The following is a 27,640-nucleotide window of genomic DNA, read 5'->3' as shown; positions in this document are numbered from 1 at the left end:
TTCTCAAAAAGGATGTGTTTTTAAATCGTCAGTGTTTAATTTATTTTAGAGAGCCATGTATCTGAATCCTGAGTCAGTGTACTAGATGTAATCTACAGCTCTGTGCCTATTTAGTGTTTGTTTGCAGGTTGAGGAATGTGAGACAGTGCAGAGCTGTTCTGTTATATAATCATCAAAATCCCTTGAGTCCGCGCATGCGCACTGGGTCTGCAGGTGACGGGGCGCGCAGGCGCAGAAGCAGCTCGGTCGGCAGCATCAGGACCAGATCTCTGAGCAGCGCTGGGTGAGAAGATGGATGTAAACACAACGAGAAAGCCTACTGCTCCGCGTTTGTCACTCTGCGGTGTTTCCCAATAACTGTCCGCCTTGGAATCAGTTATTTCAACACAAGAAGGTGGAAGCAACTCATCCGGACTGGACGACATTGCGGTGTAATGACGACGCTGGAAAGCCTGTGTTGTTCGGACGGAGCCACAGCGGAACTCTCTCGTGTCGTCGCTTAAGACGGTTCTTTCTTGTGTAATGGTCGCTGGTTTCTAGGGGAATGCACATCAGTGTCTGTCCGTACTCTCTCTCCGTCGCAATGGCAGCTCTGTACCAGAGCGCAGACGCTTCTTCACCGGATAAACATCTGGCCTTGAAGGACGTCAGAGAAGTGAAGGAGGAAACCACGTTGGATGAGAAGCTCTTCCTGCTGGCATGCGAGAAAGGTTTGACATTATTTAACCCACAATAACGTCCTCATTGTTGGCTTTGAAAGAACATTAAACTCGCACAACATATTTGTATGTATTATTAAACATATTCAATAAGTTTACAATGAAAAACAAACAAAACAGCACTACACAAAAGGTCCACATTAAGCAAAAGCTAGGAGCCTATGAACACTAGGGATGCCCCGATACAACTTTTCACTTCCGATACGATACCGATACTTTTATTACTTATTTTGTCGTGTCGAATGTTAGAAAAGGCTTGATCAAGTGATGTCATTCAAAGAGAAAACAATAGTCAGCAACAGTAGGTATGAGAATAACTGACCCATTTATTATTAACCAATTGGTTACACCTATTTTAACCTTCAGCATAATATCTACAGTATTCTACAATTGAATAATTATAATATAATATATATCTGAGATTTTAGATGCAGTTTGATGAAATCCAATATCCGTTTTCTGGCTGATATTGGACCGATATCCGATATCAACATCGGATCGGGACACCCCTAATGTACACATCAGTCAATAGAATAAAACAGACCATTCTATAGTACAAGAGGCATCTATTTACATTTTAAAATGTCAATGTCAGGTTTATTTATATAGCACATTTCAAAACAGCTACAACTGCCCAAAGTGCTGTACAGCAAACATTATAAAATACAATGTAAAAACAGTCACAAAATATACAGCATAAAACAATAATAATAAAATACATGGGATCTGCTCAACTTGTGTTGAAAGCCAAAGCAAAAAGATGCTGCTATATACATAAAGTTTGCTTAGTTGATTGATATATTTTAATGTCATGCCATTCCATGGTACGAATCCAAGTAAATGAATAAATATAGTCATGGGCATCTGTTTTGGGGAAAAAAAAAGATTTTGAGCGTTTATGATTTATTGTGCAGTTGAGTGCATTGTGCTAACTAATTAAGATAACTTAATAATTTGAGCAAGTTCATTTTGTCTTCTGAAATAATGTGTTAAAGCTTTAATTTATTCAGACAACTATTTATAAATGAAACCATAGCATATTATAACTTAATAATTCATAATTCTTATGAACACTCTTAATACATTTGAGTAATTACCGAAGTGTAAAAACTCTGGTTAAAAGTAATTTTTTTTATTAGTGATTAACAGGGTTTTTGTTTTAAATTATTTGAGCCTTAACCAAAAAAAAAAATTATTATTTATAAAAATAAAATTTTTGTGCTACTCTTAATACATGAAAATGAATTTTTAGGGCCTATACTACGACGCTAGATAATTATATCCTGGATTTATCTCCGTTAGCGTGCTTTACCTAACTAAACATTCTCAGTCAGACAAAAGCTGTCCTACGAATCTTGATTACAACTCGCTAAGTTAAAGGCTGGGTTGGTGATTTTCAAAAGCTGGCATGATTTTGAATGTAGCTTCCCCGACGGCTCCGCCTTTACCCCTTTGCCCCTCCCCTCTTTCCCCCGTCTCACTCACATGCACACGCACAGCTGCTGCAGAAGAGGAGCTCAGCTCATCGTTTGTATTGTACAGAAACGTTGTCGTCTCACGTCTCATTCAGCAGTAAGTAAACAATAAACTTTACCATTATATATGTTAAAAAACGGGACCAAAAACTTTGTTTTAACTCTGTCAGCGGTGACGAGCTTTCAGTGTGGGCTCGTATATGCGAGGGATCAAGAACGAGCAGGGAGAAGTGGTTGAAAAAAACGGTTCGTTTTGGTCGAAGTTATTACAGGTTTACAGCTGCTACAGAAGACGGATTTTCTTCGTTCCTTTTTCAGAGATCTTAATTTCTGTCAGAACGTAAAGAAAATTTCAACCAAAAACTTTAGAAGTGTATCTGAATAAAATCGCCTGCCCTAGCTTTAATTTTAGCCTTGTTACGTGTGCACTCTTGTGACAGAGGAGGAGATTACAGCGTCAGACCGATCACAATCACGGACAAACTGCATCGACCAACTTACATCACAATTGAGGAATAATTCTTTAAAAATATGAAGAATTAAAATTCATAACTCAGACCTAGAACACTGTTGCTGTAGTAAAACCAACAAGGAGTTAATGCAGGAATTTATGAGTGTTAGTGCTTAAATTAGTTTCTAAGAGAACTGATTGGTCAGGAGGCGGAGCTTTAGTACTCGCTCAGATCCTAGCCAAAACAAAACCTGATTTCGACCAGGTTAGCCGTTCAGCCTAAGTTACCATGGTGATTTAGCTTCATAAGATGTTAGCCAGCTTTGTAGGACAGCACACACTGATTAAATCCCAGAAGTTAGTGCGATAAGAGGAAATCTAGCTTTGTAGTATACGCCCTTAAACATTCTTTTTGATTTGAGCAACAGCTTGTTATTAATACACAAGACCACCAGCAACTCTTTATCTCTTGTTGTGTAGCTTCTCCCCCAGAAGTTAAGGTTTATACTATTGTTAGTCTGTTTCTCTTAATATTTCTTCTCCTGGTCTGCTGACTCTTTAAAAACAAGAACAAAGAAAGTTCAAAACAACATGAGACACTAACTAAAATATCAGGGGCATCCTTGATAGTTTTATAAGTGGGAGGGTGTTACAAAAACATTATACAGACAGTGATTGTCTGAGTCGCTAAAGCCTGTATGAACCACTGTGACGGTGACCATATAAAGTGTTTTAAAAAAGAACAGCACAAGTTGCCCTTTGAGGGAGATGTTATTGTTATGTAAGATTAAAGAGAGCTGCTGAAAGCTGAGTCGGCTCCTCTTGCCTCTCAGCTCTGTGCATCTGGCACTAACTGCAGCACTGCCTCATTGCTTTTATAGATCTTATCATCAAAGTGCATTCCCTCAAGAGGGTTCATTCCAATAAATTTTTGTGTCTGTGGCTTCCTTCGCAGGTGACTACTACATGGTGAAAAAATTGCTGGAGGAAAACCGACACGGAGAGCTGAACATCAACTCTGTGGATGTTCTGGGCCGGGACGCGGTCACCATCACAATAGAGAATGAGAACCTTGACATCCTGCAGCTTTTGCTGGAACATGGCTGCCAGGTATACACACGCACACACACACATGCAACAAGACAAAAAGATATGCCGAAGATATTTGGTGTGTTAAAGCACATCTAAATTGTTAAACATGAAGTAGGCTTATATTCTGAACAGTGTAAAATACTTTGTATGTCTAGTACTCGATTAATACCTGCTGGACTATAGCACGCCTCCTACTAGGAAAATTAAAATAAACCATTTAAAAAATATATATATTATCTCTAAGCCTGTTTTTTCTTCTCAATTCTTCTCGAAAGAAAACTTACATTCAAGATTCAGAAGTGTCAGATTGAATCACGCCAAGTAAATACAACATCAACTTTGTTGTATTTCAAATGTTAAATTCTGAATATATATATAGCAAGTATATACTTTAACCTTTCCAAAATATAGACATTCAATGCCTCTCTTAGTAAATGGTAAAATTTTAGTCCCAAAAAAAAAGAGGGTTAAATGTTCTGGTCCACCATCACCATACTCCTTCAGGCGTTGTTAGGTTCTTAGCTATGTTAGCATAAACTGTACTTGTGTTTTTTAGCTTTAAACAATTTAATAGTTGGTGTTGTGGTTTCTTTTTGGACCCTAAATATAAAAAAAACTGTAAAATGATGCATCTATGTGCTCATTTATGCTGCGTTCACACTGGACATGGCACGATGTTTGCGTGACCAGATTACATACAAAATCAATGGAATAGATGTGGTAAGAGGCAAATTCTTCTCCTTTGGAGCGCCGCGGTCTAATCCGCGCGGCAGGAGCTTTGGTCGCAGCATGCGCGCTCCTGATTTTCCAAGACATTTGTCATTCGCTTGAGTTGAAAATATTGAACTCCAGTCCAGCGAATGTTTTGTGTGACGCACAGGCGCTAAAGCCAATTAGAGTCATTGCTGACAATGACGTCAGGCCGTCAACACGGACGCAGGTCTTTTCATTAATTTCAGCATGAAGGAGAAAATAATCATGGTGGTGTATGACCACCCAGAACTCTACAACACAGCAAGCTTTTTTACCGGGACCGGACTCAGGAAAGATTTAGCGCAGATCCTGAAGAAAACGGTGAAACTCACCAAGTTGGATGAGTCGCTGGTTAACCTGGTGAATCCAGGAACGCCGGTGTCAAGCGTTTTGACGGCACTTCAGCTTCCACAAAATGTAAAGAGCAGCGATTTTACTGGGGTCCTCCATAGTTGATGGTGAAAAGAAAGGGAGTATGGGTGGCGGAGCTTTTATATTTGCTTCAGACATGCATATGAAGTAGTGATAGACCTATACATCGGCTGGCAATTTTTGCGTTTTTTACATGTATCGGCATCTGTCGACGCTGGCTTCTGCATTCGCCGATTCCCATTATTTACATAGAGCAGAAATATTTCGTACTTGTTCTTGTTCTCCATCATCTGTTTTTAATATTTGTTAAATATTTTTTACTTGTTGTTGTTCTACCTCACCTTTGTTAATTTCAATAAATGTTCCTTTTTTAAAAATTGAGACTTTTACCATTTGTTATCATCGTGTAATTTTTATGATACAAAAGTAGTATCGGCTCCAAATATGGCTCAAAAAAATTGGCAGTCCGTATCAGTCATCGGCTAAGGCTAATAAAAAAAAAATTGGTATCGGCATCGACCCTAAAAACTCCATATCGGTCTATCCCTAAAATAAAACGAATATGGGGAAAACGTTTTTCCATCCTGCGGAAGCTTTCGCACGGAGTACTGTACGTGTCACAAAGATTTGCACCGCGTTCAGTTAGTCAAATGTCTCCTGTATTACTTGCCCTAATACAGAAGACAAGTTGATGAAAGGATAAATAAATGAAAGGAAATCTGTTGTGTGACAACTCAAAGGTGTCTTATCTTTAACTCATTCAGTGCCAGCTGTTTTAGAGCATTTTCACTGATATTTAAAGATCCACAGAATATTTTGTACAATCTGAATTCTGACACCAGACTCCAAAAGATTAAAGCCTCTACTTTCATTAGAAAAAATAATCTTGTTTCTAGCTTGTTTTGTTCTTCTGTAATTAGCAGTTGAATAGAGGCAAATTTCACACAAATCTGCAGTTTGTGACAAAAAGCTGAGAAAAACGTCTTTTTCTGAAAAAATCTATAAATGACTTTGAAGCTTGCTTTAGTGACACCTCAACATTAGTTTCCTTCTATAAAACTACAAAAACAACACTGAGACAGGGCTTTTGATGGCAACATTATTATCATTATGCTATCTATGTCAGAGTTGAAAGGATTTCTTACTGTATTTTGGCATTCCTCCAAGTGTCTCCCCCGTCAATCACACAGACGTAACTTCCTCTTCCTCCCGACACGCAGAGATGACCCGTTTGTCCCGGATAGTTGATGGTTTAATCTCGTGATCGAAGCATAATCAATAATCCACTCCGGTCCACACATGTTCTGTGTTAGTATGTGGTGCTGTGAGCTGCTGGATACTTCACAATATCACTTCATAGCGCCATAATCTCCCTCGTTCCTGCTTCTTCCTCCTTAGCTAATGGTAGCATCAGTGGCTAATCTCACATCTAAAGGTGCCCTGCTGCCACCTTCAGTGGTGTTTTCTAGTAATCCCAGTGAAAAAACGTAAATGACGTAATATTACGTCAATGGCACCAAGTGAGTTAAAAATGCTGGATAGCCACTTAGATAAAGCTGAAGTGTTTGTTTCATTGTAGGCGACAGATGCCTTGTTGGTTGCGATAGACTCAGAAGTGGTTGGAGCTGTGGACATCCTCCTCAACCACAGGCCACGAAGATCCTCGAAGCCTTCTATTGCTGTAAGTCTGCTCATATAGTTTATCATAACAAAAAAAAAACCTCAGTAAAAAATAACACTTTATCTAAATTTTCTTTTTTAAACCTTTTTAGAAACTGGTGCAGAAGATCCAGAACCCAGAGTATTCCACCACCATGGATGTGGCCCCAGTTATCCTGGCAGCCCAAAGAAACAATTATGAGATTTTGACCATGCTGCTGAAACAGGACATCTCTCTACCACGACCTCACGCTGTGGGCTGCGAGTGTACAGCCTGCAACGCTAAAAACAAGAAGGACAGTCTGCGACACTCCAGGTTAAAAATGTTCACTGTGTGGAAAGAAATGTGTGTGTTGAGACTACAGATGAGAGTGTGGAGCGATTTAGTTTTACTCATCAGATAATACACAATAGGGCTGGGTATCGCCAGGTACCTTGTGATATGATATCTCGCAATATTTTTTTTGCCCACAATACAGTGATTTTTTTATTGCAATAATTGGTATATCGCGGGGGAAATTCATTCACGATACATTGCGATATCTGTGTCACTGAAGAAATTCAGAATTTATTGACTGCACTGAATCTATTTCACAAGAATTACAAAACATTGTCAGTCAATTTTACATCACACACACACACATACACACAGCCAAGTAAAACAAAGTGTAGACTGCACAGTGGCTCTTCTTAAATAATGCTTCACCAAAATATTGTTAAGGATGTTTGTGCAATTTAACTTTAAATCATTAAAAACAAAATTAATGCAGAAAATATTCATTTCAGCACTCATATTATCAACTTCTCTGTATACATGGACACATACTGTATCAGTGCTGCTTAACAAGCAGAATTAACTTGTTTTATGAATAATAATCATTTCAGTCAGTGCATTACCCTGGCATCGATGGTCTCGTCCACAACTACACTCAACTTTTCCCATGGATCTTCTGTAGCTCTGATGAGATGTTGTTAACACACTCTGAGCAGGTGAAGCTGCTCATATTTTCACGGAGTGATGCAGCGCTTGACCAGAAACGAACGGAGTTTCACAGGCACAGCAAAGTTAAGCAGGCACTGGTCGGCTCTGTATTTAGGAGTCAGTGATGATTAGCGTAGTTTTTTGGCAGTTTAGATGGTGTTCCGGGTGGTTTAGGCGGTATTTAATGCAGCCAAGATGAGAGAGGGCAGGGTGGTGCACCTGAGCGTTCCTTTGAAACATTTCCCCCACAAAAAAAAAGTTCCTTGCCTCAATGTGACGCATTTCATGCCGATTCTATTCATTTGATTCCGTCCACGATTCCATTAACGTAGATTTTATAGGGCCCTATACTTAACTTGTGTAATAAGGAAAAAAAATCTAAATCAAAATAAATATTGATGTTTGGCGCCAGTGAATCGATAACGTACCGCGAGACGAAACCTTGCGATATATCATTGTATCGATATTTTGGCACACCCTTAATACAATAATTTTGTTGTTTTTCAAATTGTAATGTAATTGTAATTGTTAATGTAATTAACCACAAAAAAGACCAATACATTAGTTTAAAGGGGGCATATGAAAAATCCACTTTTACAGTTTTTTTTAATCACATATGAGGTAACATGAGTGTCCACTGGCACACAAAATGTGAAATAAAACTATCCAGTCATTTGTTTGCGGTCTGTGTAAATTTTACAACACAGAAAAAATTGCTCCATTTCAAAATTTCTACATTTGTGACGTCACAAGTGAAATCGGGAAAGAAAATACCCTTCCCTCCGCCATTGTTTTCCTCACTTGCGAAGGAGTGAAGGTTTCCGTCAAAACTAAATAACGTACACTGTAGTGTGGCACTATTTGTTCATGCGGAAGTAGACTCCGCTCTTGTGATTTGGCGTATTGGTGAGCCTGCTATATCACCTCGTATCGCTGATTTGGCGTGTTTGTGACACAATGCGACACAGCAGTTGAAGAAAACATATGACTATCACATTAAATGCACTATTCCTGTAGTTAGAAAAGCAGCGGAGGAGGAGAAAGTGACTCTCAAAGGCGATACGAGTCAATATAACGGATACCAAAAATGGAACTGATTCGGGTGCTACAGCGTGGCTGCTCACTGCTCCTCAGGGAGGGGTTAAATGCAGAGAACACATTTTGTGTATGAAGCTTTACATATATGACAATAAAGTGTAATATATATTCTATATTAAATGACAGTGTTTGTTTTAGCTGTAAGGTAGTTTGAGAGGGAGGAGCTCACATTCTTATATAGGGTAGGAGGAGCCAGGATTTCTGCTACGTGACGTCAAGTAGCGAGAAAAATCCAACTCGCCCATTTGGAGCTGACTTTTTACAGAATGTGCAATAACAAGGGAGGGAGGAAACAGAACTTGTTCAACTTTCAACAGCTAAATGGATGTATATCACTGTAGCAAAACCATTATAAAGTGAATTTTTCATAATACTGCCCCTTTAAATTTATATGAATGTTGATAATGTGGCCCTCAAATCATAAAATCACAGGTTTGTGGAGCCCACTGTGATTAAAGTTGCCCGTCTCTGTTAAAAAGAATCAGTGTTTCTTTTGAAGTTAAATATATGTTGTCATCTGATATTTGAGCTGAAGATGACATGTTGTTGATTTCCTCTGCTGGGAAGTGTAGCCTCCCACACAGAACACTTAGTGACTCAGTTTTAGGTCGAACAGATCAAAATAAAACAGCAGCTAGACTCTGATTCTTCTTCCATCCATACTCCCCTGGCCTGAATCTTTCTTGGCATACAATTACATTCACACCTTCTCTTCCTTCTTTCTGTCAATCAGGTTTAGACTCGACATTTACCGCTGCCTCGCTAGTCCCTCGCTCATCATGCTGACTGAAGAGGATCCCATTCTCAGGGCCTTTGAGCTCAGTGCAGACCTGAAGGAGCTCAGCCTCGTGGAGGTGGAGTTCAGGTACAGTCGATGAATATGTGAAGTTCAATTTAAAAAAGAACATTAGGATATGTCGACTTATTATTGTAACTAAATTCTGTCTTTCAGAAATGACTATGAGGAGTTGGCCAAGCAGTGTAAGATGTTTGCCAAGGATCTGCTGGCTCAGGCCCGAAACTCTCGAGAACTGGAAGTGATTCTCAACCACACGTCCAGCGAGGATCATGTTAACAAAAGAGGTTTAATGGAGGAACGCATGAACCTCAGCCGACTTAAACTCGCCATAAAGTACAACCAAAAAGAGGTTCACTTCAAACTTTTTGCAGCCATTTATCATTTATCAGTAGGACTGCGTCACTGCACCATTTCATATGCAAAGACAGGCGTGTGCTCATAATATAATACCTTCTTTTGATAATATCTGGTGAATATTTTTTCTTTATTGCACCGTGCTGTTAAATCCCACAGTGCCACGTGCTGACCTTGATAAATAGTTTGACTGCATGAAAGGTTTCCTTTAGGCGACAGCACTCAAAATCATCTGAAGCCTCAAAGTTTTTAGGTGAAGGGATGATTTACAGCTTGGACATCAGTTTAGCTGAGAATATACAGTATAGTGTAGTATTTTCATCTTTAGGTGATAGAAATAATGTAGATGTTTTACACGTACTTCGTTTTTTATTCTCTTTTTTTGGATTAATTGTCACCTTTAAAAAACATTCAATATGTGACAAGCTCCGATAACTGTTCCACAGAACTGTTAAAGTGCAAGTACACCATAAAACAACTTTTTCTGCTGAATGCAAATATGAATAGGCATGAAGTGATGTAGTTTTTTTATCCACTGCTGTGTCTGAATAGTACCTCCTATCTACTTTCATATCCACTTTTCCTTAAAGCTGATATTCTGAGTTTCTGCGATATCTAGGTTTATGTACAATTCTTTTGAAATGAGAAAAAAAATACTTATCTAGTCTTTTCCTATGATCTACTGCCGGTGGTCATTCATATACGTCAATGTATATAAGTCTCGCCTTTGTCCTATAGACCCCTATACAAATTGCAAATTATGCCTTGATCGCCCAGCCAATAGGCTTCGACTTCCGGTAGCGGAGACTGTCAATCAAAATGAATGCGCGTGCGTAAACTGTGCACAAAAACAAGACTGCACGTCACAACAGCAAACAGGTATCACTCTGAGCAGCATAGCATCATGGAGGAGCGCTCCGAAACTCAAAAGCTTCTACTAAAAAACTAAAGAAAAGTCCTGGTACAAAGCTTGCGGATAAACGTCTTTGTGAACGCAACAGAATTTATCTCGGAGCTGCTTTTCAAAGGTTGAGGAACGTTCGGATTTTAAAAAGATTCCGAACGGACCCTGATTTGGCGACATTTCTTATGGACAGGTAATAAACATGTTTTAATCAAACTAACTAACAAAAGTGTTTTATTAGTGAAAAACAATACTACACGTGTATTGGCGTGTTAAGCATTGTTGTTATGCAAAAGTAGAGGCGTGGCTTCTGGTAGATTGGCAGGGGGACGAAATGGAGCTGTTTAGGGAGGGACATCAAGACGTTCGCTTTTGAATTTTCTCTCTCTCTTTTCATCCTCCGGATATCAGTTTTTACCCCCAGAACTGTTTAAGTGGCAGCCATGATAAGGAGTGTTCCAATTCTCTAAAAGCTAAGGAAAGGAGGCTCAATGCTTCCTTTATAACCTCCTTTAGCCTAGGAAATTCCTTTACCAAAGAAGACCAGATAATGCTGACCCACAATTTCTTGTGGCGACAACATTTAAAGGGACACGGAGACACAATGACATCAAACAGAGCACTCAGTCTTTCAAGAAAAAGGGATCAGAAATATTTTTAGCCATATTATGTTTTATTCAACATATTTCATTCACTTAGGAATGCTTTGTACGGTTGTACGTTTGTATGCCTACAGCGTTACGTAGGCCTATATTTTACATAAATGTAACAATTTCATACATCATCATCCTTTTTTAGGATTAATATTGATTTGTGAGTGGAAGGTGAGTGTGAGCAACTATTGTCAATGTGACATTCTTTTATAGTTTGACTTTTGTTGCTCGTTGCCTGGTAGCCTCTTTTTCTTTGATTTAAATTCAGACTTTGAGATAGTTGAGATTATATCAGCGGTTAGAGGCACATGGGCTTTGTATTTAGGAGTCAGTGATGATTTGCGTTGTTTTTTGGCAGTTTAGGCGATGTTTGAAGCGTGTTTGAAGTGGCCATGAAGGGAGCGGGGCGAGCGGTGCACCTAATGAGCAGTCCCCCCCCGGTAACATTTTTCCATAAAAAAAACTTTGAGGTGACAGCGTTTCATGCCAATTCTGTCCATTTCCGCATTCAAAAGTGAATTACGTTAAAGTAGATTTTAAAGGGCCCTACATAGTCTTTAGAGTGAATGAAGAAGTCCAACTATATAGAAACCTTCCTCCCATCCCAACCAAAGACAACGCCACTCTCTGATGGTGGATGAAGAGAGATGCCAATGGTGTCAGCTTTAGCTGAGAAAGATCTTTGTCTCCAAACATCCTCGACACCATCTGAAAGGGTGTTCTCCACAGCTGGAGACACCCTATGTTCAGAACAATCTGGTTTCCTTCCTGACAAGGCAAACATGCTCATTTTATCTGCACACAAATAGTTAATCTACCACAGTTGACAAGTGCAGCTGTACTTTTGGTAAATATGTTCTTTTTTACAGAAGAATTATTGGTTTTATGTCTGAATTAGTTTTGGATCAAGTTGTTCAAGTTCAAAAGGAGCTCTGTTAAGATTCTCAATATATATGTATATATTATTATCCAGTGAAAACAATATACCTGCCTTACCTGGTGGATTAAAATAGAGCTGATATCCCAGCAGGAAATTAAATAGACAAATTAAAGATAATAAAGAGTTAAAGCAAACAAATCCATTTGTATTATTTAATTCCCTTACCCAATGAGAATCGATAAAAGAATCTGTAAGGAATCGAATTGATAAACAGTCTCAATAATGGAATCGGAATCGCTAAATTCTTATCAATTCCCATCCCTAGTTAGCACTGACAGAAATATGCTTACTCATGACTTTTCACCCTGTCCCCACAACAGTTTGTCGCTCAGTCCAACTGCCAGCAGTTCCTAAACACCGTGTGGTTCGGAGAAACCGCCAGCTACCGACGCAAGCACACGTGTCTGAAGATGGCCACGGTCCTCAGCGTGGCCATGCTCTGGCCGCTGCTCTCCATCTGCTACCTTCTGGTGCCGCGCTCACGAATCGGCCAGATCATCCACACGCCTTTCGTCAAGTTCATCATCCACAGCGCCTCCTACATCACCTTCCTGCTGCTGCTCAACCTCTACTCTCTGGTCTGCAACGAGGACAAGAAGAACACGATGATCGACTACCTGCTCATCCTCTGGATCATAGGTCAGAATTTATTCCACTAAATAAACCATTATGGCTGCTAGATGGAAAACACTCTCATTGATTGTAAGGATTGATATGTGTTTTACCTACTTTGAGGTCAGCATCAATAAACCTACAGCATCTGATCTAATGCACACAGAAGGGCTCAAACTATGAAAAGGAGTTGAAAATCTGAGATTTGTGTTTGCGTCTCGATGAAATCCGGTTTCCTCTATCTATAATTGTATTGGCCATTACATAAAAGATGACTCTTCGTGTAGTAAATGACAGAAAATCAGTTGAAAGGCTTGAATTGGTCAGGTCTGCTTCTAAGTGCTTTCCACACAAAATAAATAAATAAATAAAAACTGGAGCTTTTCTTTTTCTTTCCTCTGGTTGCTTCTGAATTCCACGCAAAACTACCAAAAAAAAGCAGTATTTCACACAAAGTTATACTATATTTGTTGCCACTGCCATCAGATTGTTCAACACCACTGTTTACTTTAATAACTGTAACAACAACTGATACCCCCTCAACCATATTCCTTCATCTGTCATTTGCACATTGTTGTGTTTTTTATGCCGTTGTTGTGTTGTTTTTGATTTGATTTAATTCATTTTTTTATTTAATTTATGTCCATCCCACAGTTGTATATTTGCACAATTATTCTATGTTGGTTATTTTTGTTCTTACTGTTTACTTTTGCTATTCTATGGTGTTGCTGTATGGGGATCAATTGAGGTTTATTCTATACTATTATATTCTTTTAATGTGCAAACGGGAAACTCAGATTAATCTTCTTTCCACTTTCAATTCTCTTACTTTATTTACTCTGCAGAGATGTGTGTTACCCCTCCACCTAACACACACACTAACACTCACACACCACCACTAATACAGCATCACCACAGTAGCTCTCTGAGATTTTTCCTCCTTCTTTACAGTTTGAATAAATTATAGCAATAGCTGCAGCTTTTCAAAGGATGACTGAGTAAATAGCTTTATTATTGAATCCGTTTACAGTTTTTTAATTTTTTGTCTATTTATTTATATTTTTTTGAGGAGGTGTAATTTTTCATTTACTACTGCATTTACACCCTTGACATCAGTGAGAGTGTGAAAGGACTTAATGATAAAGAACATGCAAAATTCATTTTCAGTTGAGTCATTTTTTCCCTGTCGGAGGACAAAGTGGTGCAGATGATGTACCCAAGAGGCTTTGCAGGAAAACAAGTTAAATAAAGAGTTTTTGAGGAGGTTTTCTACTGCCCATTATCAGGCTGAGCTCAGGATGTCTGCAGACACAAACCACAAGTCCAATCCAAGCTTGTTGTTCTTATTGTTCTCTCTTTCTCCATCTGCACCTCCCCCACGCACCTCCTCTCTATCCCTTTTCCCCTCCACTCTGCTGCTCCCCTGAGCCACATGCCTCACTTTAATGGGGACTCGGATACAAAGGAAGTGCATTATTATGCTGGATTGGTTTGAGGGTGTGTGCGTTTCTTAATATTTATGTATGCACAACTGCTTCAATTTTCCTATTCGATTTCCAGAAATGAGCATGTGACAATAAGTCAATTTATTTCATTTTCAGACCCTTCATGTCAGAATAACAATGTCAGCACACTTTGTTTCACAGCTGAAAGTATAGATTTGTTGTTGTTCAAATACAGTAGAGAAGGTGTTCTTAAGTGGTTTTCAAGTTGCTTGGCCAAACAGGTTAGAAAATATAATATTTTTATGCATTTTTATAAATGGGCCTGTGCCATATTTGGAGGTGACACTATTTTGATAACTATAGTTGTTTGTAATCGGCATGCAGTGTTTTCCAGTATTTTTCTACTGACAGTATTTATGTTTTGTTTAGATGTTTTTTTTGTTTTTTAAGCTTAATTTGTTTTGCATTTCTGGATTATAAGTAAATATTGAAAACAACATATTTTATCATGTTGTTTTGCCTGCAAAGAAATGTAGTGTTCTCAGTAAAACCGGGGATATCAAGTTCAGTAGATGTCGCCATGCTCCAACACACCTGAATGGAATGATTAATTAAGTCATCATGCAGCTGCTCTGAAAGCCTGTTAACGTGCTAGTCCTCGCAGGGTAAAACAGAGATGAGAAACTTTTTCTCACAAACATGTGATCGTACCTGATCCTAGAGATGGATCAGATACGCAGATTCTGTCTGTTTTTGTTTTGTGTTTTTGTATTCATGTTGTTGTTTTATTATATGTTTTTGCAGGCATTTTGTGTGTGTTTTTTTATTCATGTTTTGTGTTTATTTTATTTTTGTTTTTTGATTCATTTTGCACATTTCTGTTGTTTTGTGTGGTTTTGGATTCATTTTGTGAGTTTATTGAGTCATTTTTTGGATTTTGTTGTCAGTTTTTTTTAGTGATTATGTGTATTTTTGTTGTTTTGTGCTTTTGAAGTCATTATTTTGTGTTTTTTGGAGTCATTAATGTGGATTTTAGTTGTTGTTTTCTGGTATTTTATATTTGTTATCCTTTTGTTGAGCCACACCATATTAGACCTATGGCCGCCAGTTAGTCGCCCATGTCGGATCTCAAACATGCTGAGTGAAACGTTTATTTGAATCCACATTTACTGGTACGTCTGCAATGAATGACTTTTTAGATTGTAGCATAGTTTATCTATAAAAACTTCCTTGAGTTTTCCTAAAAACAGTCAACGGTGAATTCTGAATTTAAACTTTAAACTTTATGAAAGTCCGCACACATTCGTAAATCCATCAGATGTCAAATTTAGAGCAAAAAGGTATTTAATATTCGTCTTGTACATTCCTGTCTCCCCAGGGTTCCCTCTAAGAAAGGACTTCTCATGTATGTCGGCACATGTCTTTTTCCTGTGATGTGTGTGTTTTTACACGTGTGTGTGCAGGAATGGTGTGGTCGGACGTGAAGCGACTTTGGTACGAGGGTTTGGAAGACTTTCTTGACGAGTCGAGAAACCAGCTGAGCTTTGTGATGAATTCACTGTACCTCGCCACCTTCGCCCTCAAAATTGTTGCTCACAGCAAGGTACATTCCTTAGATCTGAAGCATAGATAGCTATGCATTGTACATTATTATTCTTCCCTAGGGGAGTTTCTCTGTTATAAGGCCATGCTTTGCCAGGGCAGAAGTTGGCAAATTGGGACAACTTTGTTTTATCAATCAGTCTTCATCATCAGACCTACTAATACAAACATTTCACAGACATTGTTTATTTTCAAAGATGATGCCCTAGCATGAAGTCAAACAAATCATCATTAGGTTACTCATCTGTATCTCTAATAACTTACATATGTGACAGATGCAGATGTGGGAGTGATACTTGAATTGATCCGCACTGACAAATCTGAACCCTTGATTTTAAGTAGAGTAGAAAAAACTAAGCTCTGAATATGTTTTTTAACAGGCTAAAATGTAAATAACATACTGTAAAAGTTGTTAAACATAAGCCGGTTTGTAACCAACATGAAGTTCTTGATTGTAGAAAGAAAAAAGATTTGCTTAAATTCGGATCTTCCAACAAACACTGCTATGCGATAGTAGTTTAAATTCAACCCTAAATGGGCTTAAATCCATGAGCCATGTGAATTCTTACTATTATTTTGTTGCTGTAGGCTTCTATCGAGCCTTAAGCACTGCTCTGTATGTTTGTTTATTGCAGTTCAAAGACACTCAGGACAAAGAGAGGAAGAAATGGGATGCCTTCCATCCCATCCTCGTGGCTGAGGGCCTGTTTGCGTTTGCCAACGTTCTTAGTTATCTACGACTCTTCTTCATGTACACCACCAGCTCCATTCTGGGACCGCTACAGGTAGGAAAAAAACCCACCAGGGTCATTTACAAATCAGAAAAGACACAAACTAGTGTTGTATGGAAAACCTTTTACTTCACTGATCCCTGAAATACTGTGTAAAAAATCAGAAAAAGTAGCGAACCGTACACCTAGAATGGATTTAACTTCAGATTGACTTTTTTAAAAGGCAGAGGTTTATACAGTATGTTGAGCCCTGCAGGGTTTCAGTGGATTTCTAACTTGCATTAAATGGAAGAGGATACAATTGAATTAGGAATTAGAGCACTCAGAGAGCGCAAACCAGCGCCAAGCTTAAATCAGCTTACCAAATTTAATTTAATTCCGTTCATAACTTTTAGAAATACCCTTTTAAAAATATTTTTTTGAATATTCTATTTAAAGTACCTTGGGGATCATCTCAAAAATTGAACTCATTCTTCCTTTGGACGTTGTCTATCAGCTCACCAAACTTCATTTAAATCAATTCAGAACTTTTTGAGATATCCTGCTAGTAAACATCCACATTAACCGACAGACGGATGCCAGTGAAAACATTACCTCCTTGGCGGAGGTAATTAGAGATGTGACACTGATATTTTCCATTGACATTTGACTTTTTCCACCAATATGGTACAGGACATTTCTCATTGCACAAGCAAAGTCAAGCAGCAAAAGAAAATTACAAGGTGTTGTTTTGCTGTTAACCGTCTAAATCGACCAAAGGAAGGATGAAAACTGTATAATATCCTGAGGGGATTTCATCTGTCTGCAAAAAAATTTAAGAGATCATGGCTCCAGGCCATTAAATGGCTGGATTACGGTCCATTTGTGTACACACTGGGCTTCTCTATGAGATAACTGTATATGTTGGCCCATATGATAACTGGCCATTTGGACACATCTGATATTCATTTGTCACTGGGATATACATATATTTACAGTGACACGCGGTTATTTTTTTTCTTGTAAATGTTGGCAGGCCATTAAGTAGTTTACTTAGTAGTTTAAGTTACAAACTTTTTTATTTTTTCTTAATGAGCATTCACTAGCATTATTGCCCTATTCCTGATATTGTAGACATCACAACCATCACAATGTGAAATTAATTGACATCAGTGTTTTTTCTGATTTGTCACGCAATTAAAGACAAAGCACTTTTTCTTTGAAATTTTATTTTGTTACATTTGAGTCATTCAATTCAACTTTATTTGTATAGCCCAAATTACAACAAAGTCATCTCAATGCGCTTATCAAATAAAATTCATGTAAAATTCATAATAAGTAAGAAAAAACCCAACAAGATCCACATGAACAAGCATTTAGCGACAGTGGGAAGAAACATCTCCCTTTTATCAGGAAGAAATCTCCAGCAGAATCAGATTCAGAGCCATCTGCCTCGACTGGTTGGAGTTAGTGGACAGAAGGATGAACAGAACAGGAAGGAGAGATAGAACATCAGAGTGTCTCAGACTAGTTGAGCCTTGAACCACAGATCAGGAACTGCCATCATCTGTTTCACGACACCTGAAACAGAAAAGAGAGAGAAGGACGAGGAGAAGGCACTGACTGCAGAAAAACATGATACAGTATTATCAAGTCAGCCTGCCTTGGCCTTGGGCCTCACTCCCAGTGGCCTAGTCAACACTTATTATAAAGGTGACGAATCTCTTCCCATTTATTGAACCAGTAAATGCGACCATTTACAGACAAGCCCATGTCCGCTCTCGCGGTTAAGTTATGTTATGATCGAGATCATTGAGAAGCTTCAGTTCACTCCGAAGCGATCTTTTGCCCCCTGGTTGCCCCCCGGTTGCATCAAAAATGAATAAGGCACTGTTTCCATTACTGAAGTTGATTAAAGCTGCTATCCGGAGTTTCTGAGAGACCGTATCAATGTCCCGCCCTCAACAGTTCTACTTCCTCCCCGCCTCTGCCAATCTCAGAAGCTACGCCTCTACGTTTGTGCATGTGCATTGCAAAACATAACAATGTTGCACAACTACAAAAACTATACATTTGTTGTTAGAGTGCCATAACTTTTGATTAAAACATGTTTATTACCTGTCCATGCGAAATGTCGCCAAATTCTGGTCCGTTCGGAATCCTTTTACTGTCATGGTTCCTTCAACTAAACCATGACAAGATGGAGGTGATTGTCTTTGGTAACAGGGAAAAGAGGACTGCTGTCAGCAATTATCTTGAGTCTCGTTCTTTAAAAGCTAAAGACCAAGTCAAAAACCTTGGTGTTCTGATTGACTCAGATCTTACATTCATCAGTCAGATCAAATCTATCACAAAAACAGCTTCTACCACCTAAAGAACATCTCCAGAGTGAAAGGTTTAATGACTCAGAAAGATCAGGAGAAACTGGTCCATGCTTTTATATCCAGCAGACTGGACTATTGTAATGGTCTTCTGACAGGAATCCCCCAAAAGAGCATCAAACATCTACAGCTGGTTCAGAACGCTGCAGCTCGGGTCTTAACCAGAACAAAGAGGTCAGAGCACATTACTCCAGTTTTAAAGTCTTTACACTGGCTCCCAGTCAGCCTCAGAATAGACTTTAAAGTTCTGCTGCTGGTGTATAAATCTGTGAATGGGTTTGGTCGAGAATACATCAGTGAGATGTTAGTCAGGTATGAACCCAGCAGGTCTCTCAGATCTATGGACACAGGTCAGATAGTGGAGCCCAGAGTTCACAGTAAACATGGTGATGCTGCTTTTAGTTGTTATGCTGCAAAGAAGTGGAACAAACTGCCAGCAGAGCTGAAGTCAGCATCCAATGTGAACATTTTTAAATCAAAGTTAAAGGCACTTTTTTTCTCTACTGCATATGATTGAGAGAGAGATTTTTTGTCATGTTGTTGATGTCATGATGATTTTACTGATGATTTTAATTGATTTTACCGATGATTTTAATTGATTTTACTGATGATTTTAAATGTTCTTATTGATTTTAAACAATTGAATGTTTTATCATGTAAAGCACATTGAGTTGCCTTGAGTATGAAATGCGCTATACAAATAAATTTGCCTTTGCCTTGCCCTTGCCTAAAAGCAGTAAGTCCCTTCATCTTTGAAAAGCAGTTCTGAGATATATTCTGTTGCGGTCACAAAGTTGTTTATCCACAAGCTTTGTACGCGGACATTTCTTTTGTTTTTTAGTAGAAGCTTTATACGTTGGCAATCGTGGAATGGGTAACTTTGGAGTTTCGGCGCGCTCCTCCATGACGCCTCTGCTGCTCAGAGTGATACCTATTTGAGACGCGCTGCCTCGTTTCTGTGCACAGTTTACGCAGCACGCGCATTCACTTTTCCAGGAAGTCATTAAAAGTAGCCTTTACCTGTTATTTCCGTGGAGATACATTAAATGTGACGTCTGTGTATTTATTGGTATCAGTTAATATCGGAAATGTAATGTTGGACAATATCAGCGAAAATGTTGACCATCTCTAGACAGAATCCATATTTTAAAAGATTAGGAAACCAAATTCCACCCCTGCTCTTCCTTTCTCTGAGAGAGAAGGCGTTCAAGGACAAGCGTGCACTAAACATCCACCAGCTGTGCCTTGCAGTCTCATAACCGTCATCATGAGCACTGAGTGTCAGCACATTAAAGAGACACAGGAGATGAATATCTTCACATATTGTATGGTTATATTCTCACTATAAAAAGAGGCCCCACGTAGGAAGCATTTGCTGCACAGCTGATAAAATATAAAGCAATATATCATCTGTGTCCATTTGACTTTTTTGAAATATTTCATCTAAAATAAGCCTGAAGGAGCTGGCTACAAATGCCCACAAGATGTTGCTACAGGACTGTAATTCAGTTTCTTTTTTCATAATCTGGCTCAAAACTATATTTATTGCCATTTCTGACAAGTGGAATTAAATTAAAAATCATTTTTGGGGAAAAACCTTGTTTGAAAACAATCAGCCTTCAAGATTTTTTTTTATTGTATGTTACCAACCATTTTATACTGTTTATTTTATTGTTTATACTAACCTGCCTTTTGGCACCTGTGTAGCTGCTGAATCCTTTTACTTTCCCTCGGGATTTAATAAAGTATATCTACTATGTATCTAGCTAGTCTTTGAAGCATTGTCATTTTTCCATCATTGCTGGGTTTTTTTGGTTATTTCATTGTTTTGTTTTTTCAAAATTGTTTCAGGAGCACATTGGCAGCGCCATGTATTCAAAGTGATGCAATATGTATTTGAGAAATACTCTGTAAACATCGCTAAATGAATAAAAGCTGCCTTGAATTTCATTCATTTGTTGGATTTAGCTGTAGTTTTGTCAATGAGAAACAGAAACTGTTATGTTAGAAAAAGTTGCTTGGTTGTTTTTTCCCTTAAATAATGTCCAGAAGGTATAAATGCAATAAAGGAGAGACGGAAAATGATGTTTTTTTTCTTGCTGTGAGCACTCCAAAAATCTGTTGTATTATAATCACAGGCTTTTTAAGAATGTTGTTTATCAGCTGCTCATTTCATCATCATATTGTGTTGCACTGGCTAAGAGGAAAAGCAGAGGAAGCCACGTTGTTGCTTTTTTTTCCTCCTTGTGTGTGACTGTAATGGCTTTAAACCCTTTTTAGGGTGTGTGGAGATGTCAGTCTCTTTCATTAGGGTGGGGTACATTTATGGTTTGTTGCTGGAAAAAAAAGTGGGTATTTTGAGGATCTTTTTTTACAATATTTTTTCACTCTTCCATCGTCTCTTTATTCACCCTGTGACATCACCGTCTGACTCCATAGGATGGAAAAATGATCAGCGCAGGAATCAGACGAGGCTGCGTGTTCACCATGACACACCTCTCCCACTAATGCACACATATTTCCACTCTGCTGTGGTATCAGCTGCTATCAACTCCATTTCCTGTGGGTTTTGCATGTTTAATAAAACGCTGAGATTTTCCCCTCCTCCTACTAAGTTATGGCTCAGCAACGCTGAGCTTGGAGAGAGTAAAAAAAAGAACACAACAAACATGTTAAAGGGTGATCCCGTCGCACTAAAAAATAAAAAGATAGCAGCTGTTAATGCTCATATTTAAATGAGATAAGCATCTTTTGACATTAGAATCCAATGGAAGGTAATAATAGGCCGCAGCGGCAAATTATAACTGGCATGAAGCAAACATGTTCATTCCTACACGATCTAGTGACGCAACATGCATGTTTTTTTTTAAAAATTTTTTAAAGAAACCAGTGTTTGGGCAATTTCTGTCCATAACTTTAAGCAAAACTAAGTTTGTTTGCTCTGCTATGTTGGTGTAATAAAATATTCTCTTGCGTTGAGAGAAATAAAATGAAATCAAAATATGCCCATATGGTTTCAGCGAGTAGAGGATGGTGTTTTAAAAGGAATTGTCTTGCATCATCAGAAAGAAAGCGGTTCTTAACACACATTTGATGATCTGATGATTAATATGATAATTGCCATAACACCAGCATGCTTAGAGAAAACCGTTATGTATTTATGGAGAACATGACTCGGGAAGAACTGAGCCTTGGTGGACTTAGTTCTCCGACTGAGACACGATTGATATTTTCTGCTATAAGAATGCCTGATAACGTAATAAATGAAAAATAATTAGCATTTAATTAGTGAAATTCTTGGGATTTAATCATAAAAATATGTATTAAAACAACAAATATTGAAAATATAGACTGAGATTAATAACACTAGTTAATAAAAAGTTACAATAACTGCCAGATTTAGGGTCAATTACATTTTTCAATTACAATTATGTCTTCAGTTATCCATGTTCAATTACAACTCAATTATAATTATTTATTTTCCCCCGGGAACATTCATTAGAATTATGTTCTCAATTAATAAAGTTGAAATTTAATTAATCACAGTTACTGAGCCTGAAAATAAATGACCCCAAAAAACGTAACCTTCGTCATGTGTTAGCTTTCTGTTAGCATTTCCTATGATAACAGGTCGGTTTTGACCCATGTCTTAAATCAGCTGTAAAATACACTAAAAATATTATCTATCATCCAATTTGTTTTGTATCTTTTGGTTACCTTGTTAGACTTCCTCATCCATGAAAATATTGATGTTAATATTTCTGGTGTGGGCGTCTGAGCCTTTTTTCTGTCAGTATACCTGTAGATTTCTCTTTTTTTTAATGATAAAATGATCCTCAGGAGAACTGACAGGTAGTGGGAAAAGTTGATATGAAACATATTTTATTGAATGTTATTGTTAACTCCGTTTGTGTGAGCCAAAGAACTGTAACATGGTTCTCTGGTTTTGCGTTTTAATTCATTTGTAATTGACAGTTTTTATAGAATTTTGATTTTCAATTACAAAGTCAGTTATCTGAACTCAATTACAAATAAATTATGAATGCAACAGCAACAAATTATTTCAATTACAATTATAATACATCATATTTGTAATTAATTATCAATTATGCGATCACAATTATAATTGACCCCCAACCCAGGTAACTGTAAAGGTGGAAGAACAGAATGATACATGTAGTGTAGGTAAAAACAGATAGAAATGGATAGTGCCATATTTATGGCCATGTTCGATAGTGTAGAATACTTCCTTTCAAGGTTAGGAAACGCAGAACTGTGAGATTCCTCTGTTTGTACTGTAACTAAGTTCATATATTTGTCAGACAAGTGAAGCCTCAGCTACTAATCACACGTGCACAGAGCTGAGAGGATTCTTCCATTACAAAAGGATGAATCACTCTCCTTGACTCTCCACAAACAAATGGCTTTGGCTTCAGTGTAAACACACCCATAGCCCTTCACCTCGAGGTGTAAACCCTGCTCAGTGGACACAGGATGTTTGTTTGGTTGTTTACTGAAAGGATTAACCTCATCTGAGCATCTTTGGACAGATAAACCACTCCGGTTCATAAATAGTTGGTTTCCAGTGGCCAGAGAAGACTTCCCCTGTCTTCTCAGACTTGAGTCGCTCTTTCACAATGTTTGTCTATTAGTGCAGTCTGGCTACCAGAGCCTACTGCTTTTTCTGCTTCTCTGGGTATTCACTGTTAAGCAAGAACTGGGATGAAAAGAAAATAAGCCACAAGTACCTGGAAAAGGTGGTGAAGAGGTATTTTAGCTCTTCTGATTAAATTTAATCATTTACGATTTTAGACCAAAGTACACTTCATCAAATACGGGACAAATTTGGTCTAAATACAGTAAATTGGTCTGGAAATATGTTGAGGAGTGAACGACTACTTATGCTAACTTCTATTGTGATTTTGTATCAAATACTGACAAGAGAAATTGTTGAAAAAGCTTGTGTAAAAGACTTTAACCATGCTAACATAAACTAAACTAGACAAACTTGCATTGCCGCAACAATGCAAGTGAGAATCAAAAAGGGATTGCCAACTCCTTTGTCTGTATGTGTTTATTCTCAATGAACACAAGTTTGTACACATTACCAAAAGCATAGATACTGTATATGTAGGCAGTACTCACAGGGAACATTATGTTATGTTATTTAGGATTTAACAGTTATTTAGAGTCCAAGGTACAGACATTGTGCAGGGCAAGATTCTTACCGGGCTCATCGTGATGATTACTCAATGAAAGCTGCACATGGAAGTCTGAGGGTAAAAGTCCTAATTGTGGATGCAAAGTAAGGGGTAAATGCTAAGCATTCCCACTAAAAGTATTAGTTATGAGAAAGAGGAAGGTTGTAGCAACATTTTAAGTTACAAATTGTTTTGCTTCATATGCGCGTTTGAAGCGATGCACCGGCCACCAGCGACACATCCAACTCACTGAGTTTCACTGCCTGCTGAAGCAAGAAGCTGCATTACTTTTTCTCCTCTCATAAACATAAACCACCAGTGAAAAAAGCTTCTACTCCATGGTTGAATGGGTGAACAGACTGGTGTCCGTGTTGACGGCCTGGCGTCATTTTCAACAAAGACTCTGATTGGCTTTTGTCATGCTAAACAGTCACAGGAGTATTTTCAACTCTTGCGAACACTTTTGATGCGCGGGCCGGGTCGCGTCTGACCGCCGCACAGGAAAGATTTTGCCTCTGGGCCGCGTTTGTCCATTGATTTTGTATGTAATCTGGACGCACAAACATTTTGTGACGCATCTGGTGTGAATGCAGCATAAGGCTTGCAAAAGTAGCCTAATTTGCAAAAAACCTTAAATTACATTACAAAGTAAGAGAGTTAGCATTTTATAAATTAGATATCGCATTCCCACAATTAAATAGACAAACCTCAATCTCCCTCCAGATCTCCATGGGTCAGATGCTGCAGGAGTTTGGGAAGTTTCTGGGCCTCTTTCTGCTGGTCTTGTTCTCTTTCACCATTGGTCTGACCCAGCTCTACGGTAAGGACCAGAAAGACCCGAACAAGAACTCATCTAAAGGCTGCGAGGGCATCTTCTGTCAGCAGCAGAGCAATGACGCATTCCATACGTAAGAGCAAAACCTCATACATATCCACAATTTATGTTTGATGTCCAAAGTTAAGATCATCCCTGACTGTCATTTTGGTTTTGTTATGAAATCCATGGCTTTTCACAGGTTCATGGGAACATGCTACGCTCTGTTTTGGTACATCTTCTCCCTGGCCCACGTGGCGCTCTTTGTCACCCGGATCAACTACACAGAGGAGCTGCGCTCCTTCGTGGGCGCCATGATTATTGGCACTTACAACATTGTGGTGGTTATCGTGCTCACCAAGCTGTTGGTGGCAATGCTCCACAAAAGCTTCAGACAAATCGCTGTAAGCACAAACTTCTTTTTCCAACATTGACTTTTACTGTTTTTAGTCAATTTTTTTGGCTCAAAGGCATTACAGCACATATGTTAGACTCATGGCCCGGGGGCCAAATCCGGCCCTTTGGAGCATCCAATTCGGTCCACAGGAGAAAATAAAAATGACAGACAAAACACGAATCATTGTGTAAATGAAACTCAACAATGTTTGCAAGTGCTCACAGTTTTCCCAGTGCTTCTGTCAATATTATATATGATTGCAGTCATTTTCAATGTTGAACTGTTGAAAAAACTCAAAATTCCAACAAAATTCTTAAATTGTCCTCAAATTATTACATAGTTAACTTAAATAAATAGAAATTATCACAAAATCTAGAAAGTGTAAAAGTGAATATTCTGTTAGGACTGATATTTATCACTTATTGCTTGGATATTATCAGTTTCTTACATATTTAGTATTTTATGTATACGTAGAAGTGAAAACTCAGCCACAATAATGTAGAAATTACTCATTTTCCCACTTAATATCTGTGGCCCACTTGAGATCAAGCTGCTTCGTATTTGGGTCTTGAACTAAAATGAGTTTGACGCCCCTGCGTTACTGTATGAATCACAGGAAATTGAATTTAAAGGGTGGGATGGGACACATCCGCAACCCAATTTAGTCTCGCTTGAAACTAGACTAAAATTAAAAAGTACCTTTTGATAAGGATTATTTTAACATTAAACCTTACTTTTCAAAAACATTTAGTGCTATCTCGTATCAATTAGTCAATTCATTCTTGTATTGTAGCTTTGTGCAAACTTGTAGCTTACTTTATTTTAAAATTCCCATGCTTGGATAAGTATGCGTTTGTTTGCTGGCTTTACCAAATAATTCCACGGAAACTCTTTTGTGTCTGGGTGTGACATTAATTCATCACCGGTGACTAAGTCAGTGTCTTTTGGTCTTCTGCAGAATCACGAGGATAAGGAGTGGAAGTTTGCTCGAGCCAAACTCTGGCTCAGCTACTTTGATGACAAATGTACTCTGCCTCCACCATTCAACATTCTCCCCTCCCCAAAGACAGTGTGTTACTTAGTGACCAGCATGAGGAAGTGGGTCTGTTCTCACACCTCTAAAGGCAAGGTGAAGAGACAGAATAGCCTCAAGGTGAGACAACTGGGCTTCTGGCCTGTTTCAGTCATTACATCCGTTTGTTATGACCACTTCCTGTGTAAGGCTGAAAAATAGAAAAATGTTGGACTTTTATTTTTTAGATAAGGCTAATAGTAAGGCATAAAAATAGAAAAATGTTGGACTTTTTTTAGATAAGGCTAATAGTAAGGCATAAAAATAGAAAAATGTTGGACTTTTTTAGACAAGGCTATAGTAAGACATAAAAATAGATGAGACGTAAGCAGAAAAATTGAAAATTTTGGACCTTTTTTTCTGAGATCATAAGAACTTTAAAATGAGTTAAATATGATGAGCGCACCTAAAGTGGGATGTTAATCCAGTAAGGCATGAAAAATGCAGGAAAAACACCTGAGTTTTGCAGGCAAGGCAAAAAAAAATGGGGAAAATAATTGGAATTATTATTATTATTATTATTACAATTTTTCTGAGATAAGGCGATCTATCATAAGGCATAAAAATGATTTATGGTTTTTTTTTTATTATTATTTCAGACTCAGTAATAGTGATTATTTGAATTGTAATTGAATTTCAGGGGGAAAATAAGAATTCTAATTCCGTAATCTGTAATTGGAAAATGGAATTGACCCCAAACCTGACATCCTATCATCTCTCCTTTCCTGCAGGAGTGGAAGAACCTAAAGCTGAAGCGTGATGAGAACTACCAGAAGATCATGTGCTGTTTGGTCCACCGCTACCTGACGTCCACACGGCAGAAGCTACAGAGCACAGACCAGGCCACGGTGGAGAACCTCAACGACCTGCGACAAGACCTGTCCAAGTTTCGCAACGAGATGAGGGACCTGCTGGGCTTCCGAACGTCCAAATACGCCATGTTCTACCCAAGAAGCTGAAGAAAGGAACAGTTAGCCATTTTCTCTCCGTCACCCTCTTTACTGAGTCTTTGCTTATCGTTTATACCGCGTGAACCGAGCATGTGCAAAAAAAAACCTCTTGAGTCACAGAGGCAGCTTTGAAACCCGGAACGTAACTAGAATCCTATATATGCTCCACCAAAGCCTCTAGACTCAGACCCCCTGTCTGATATTG

General features: G+C 38.4%; 1 protein-coding gene across 1 annotated transcript; it reads left to right on the top strand.

Moving 5' to 3' along the window:
• trpc1 (transient receptor potential cation channel, subfamily C, member 1) lies at positions 1-27,640 on the top strand. Its single transcript, XM_028434696.1, has 13 exons — positions 1-710; positions 3,601-3,755; positions 6,442-6,543; positions 6,635-6,837; positions 9,335-9,466; positions 9,554-9,749; positions 12,572-12,890; positions 15,772-15,911; positions 16,546-16,695; positions 24,926-25,110; positions 25,219-25,420; positions 26,372-26,566; positions 27,217-27,640. The coding sequence occupies exons 1-13, from the start codon at positions 545-547 to the stop codon at positions 27,442-27,444; spliced, it is 2,373 nt and encodes a 790-aa protein (XP_028290497.1). The 5' UTR covers positions 1-544; the 3' UTR covers positions 27,445-27,640.

The sequence above is a fragment of the Gouania willdenowi genome, chromosome 20 (genome assembly GCF_900634775.1).
Source record: "Gouania willdenowi chromosome 20, fGouWil2.1, whole genome shotgun sequence".
Classification (NCBI taxonomy): domain Eukaryota; kingdom Metazoa; phylum Chordata; class Actinopteri; order Blenniiformes; family Gobiesocidae; genus Gouania; species Gouania willdenowi.
The sequence above is the reverse complement of the archived record's forward strand: the minus strand, read 5'-3'. Positions and strand labels throughout refer to the sequence as shown.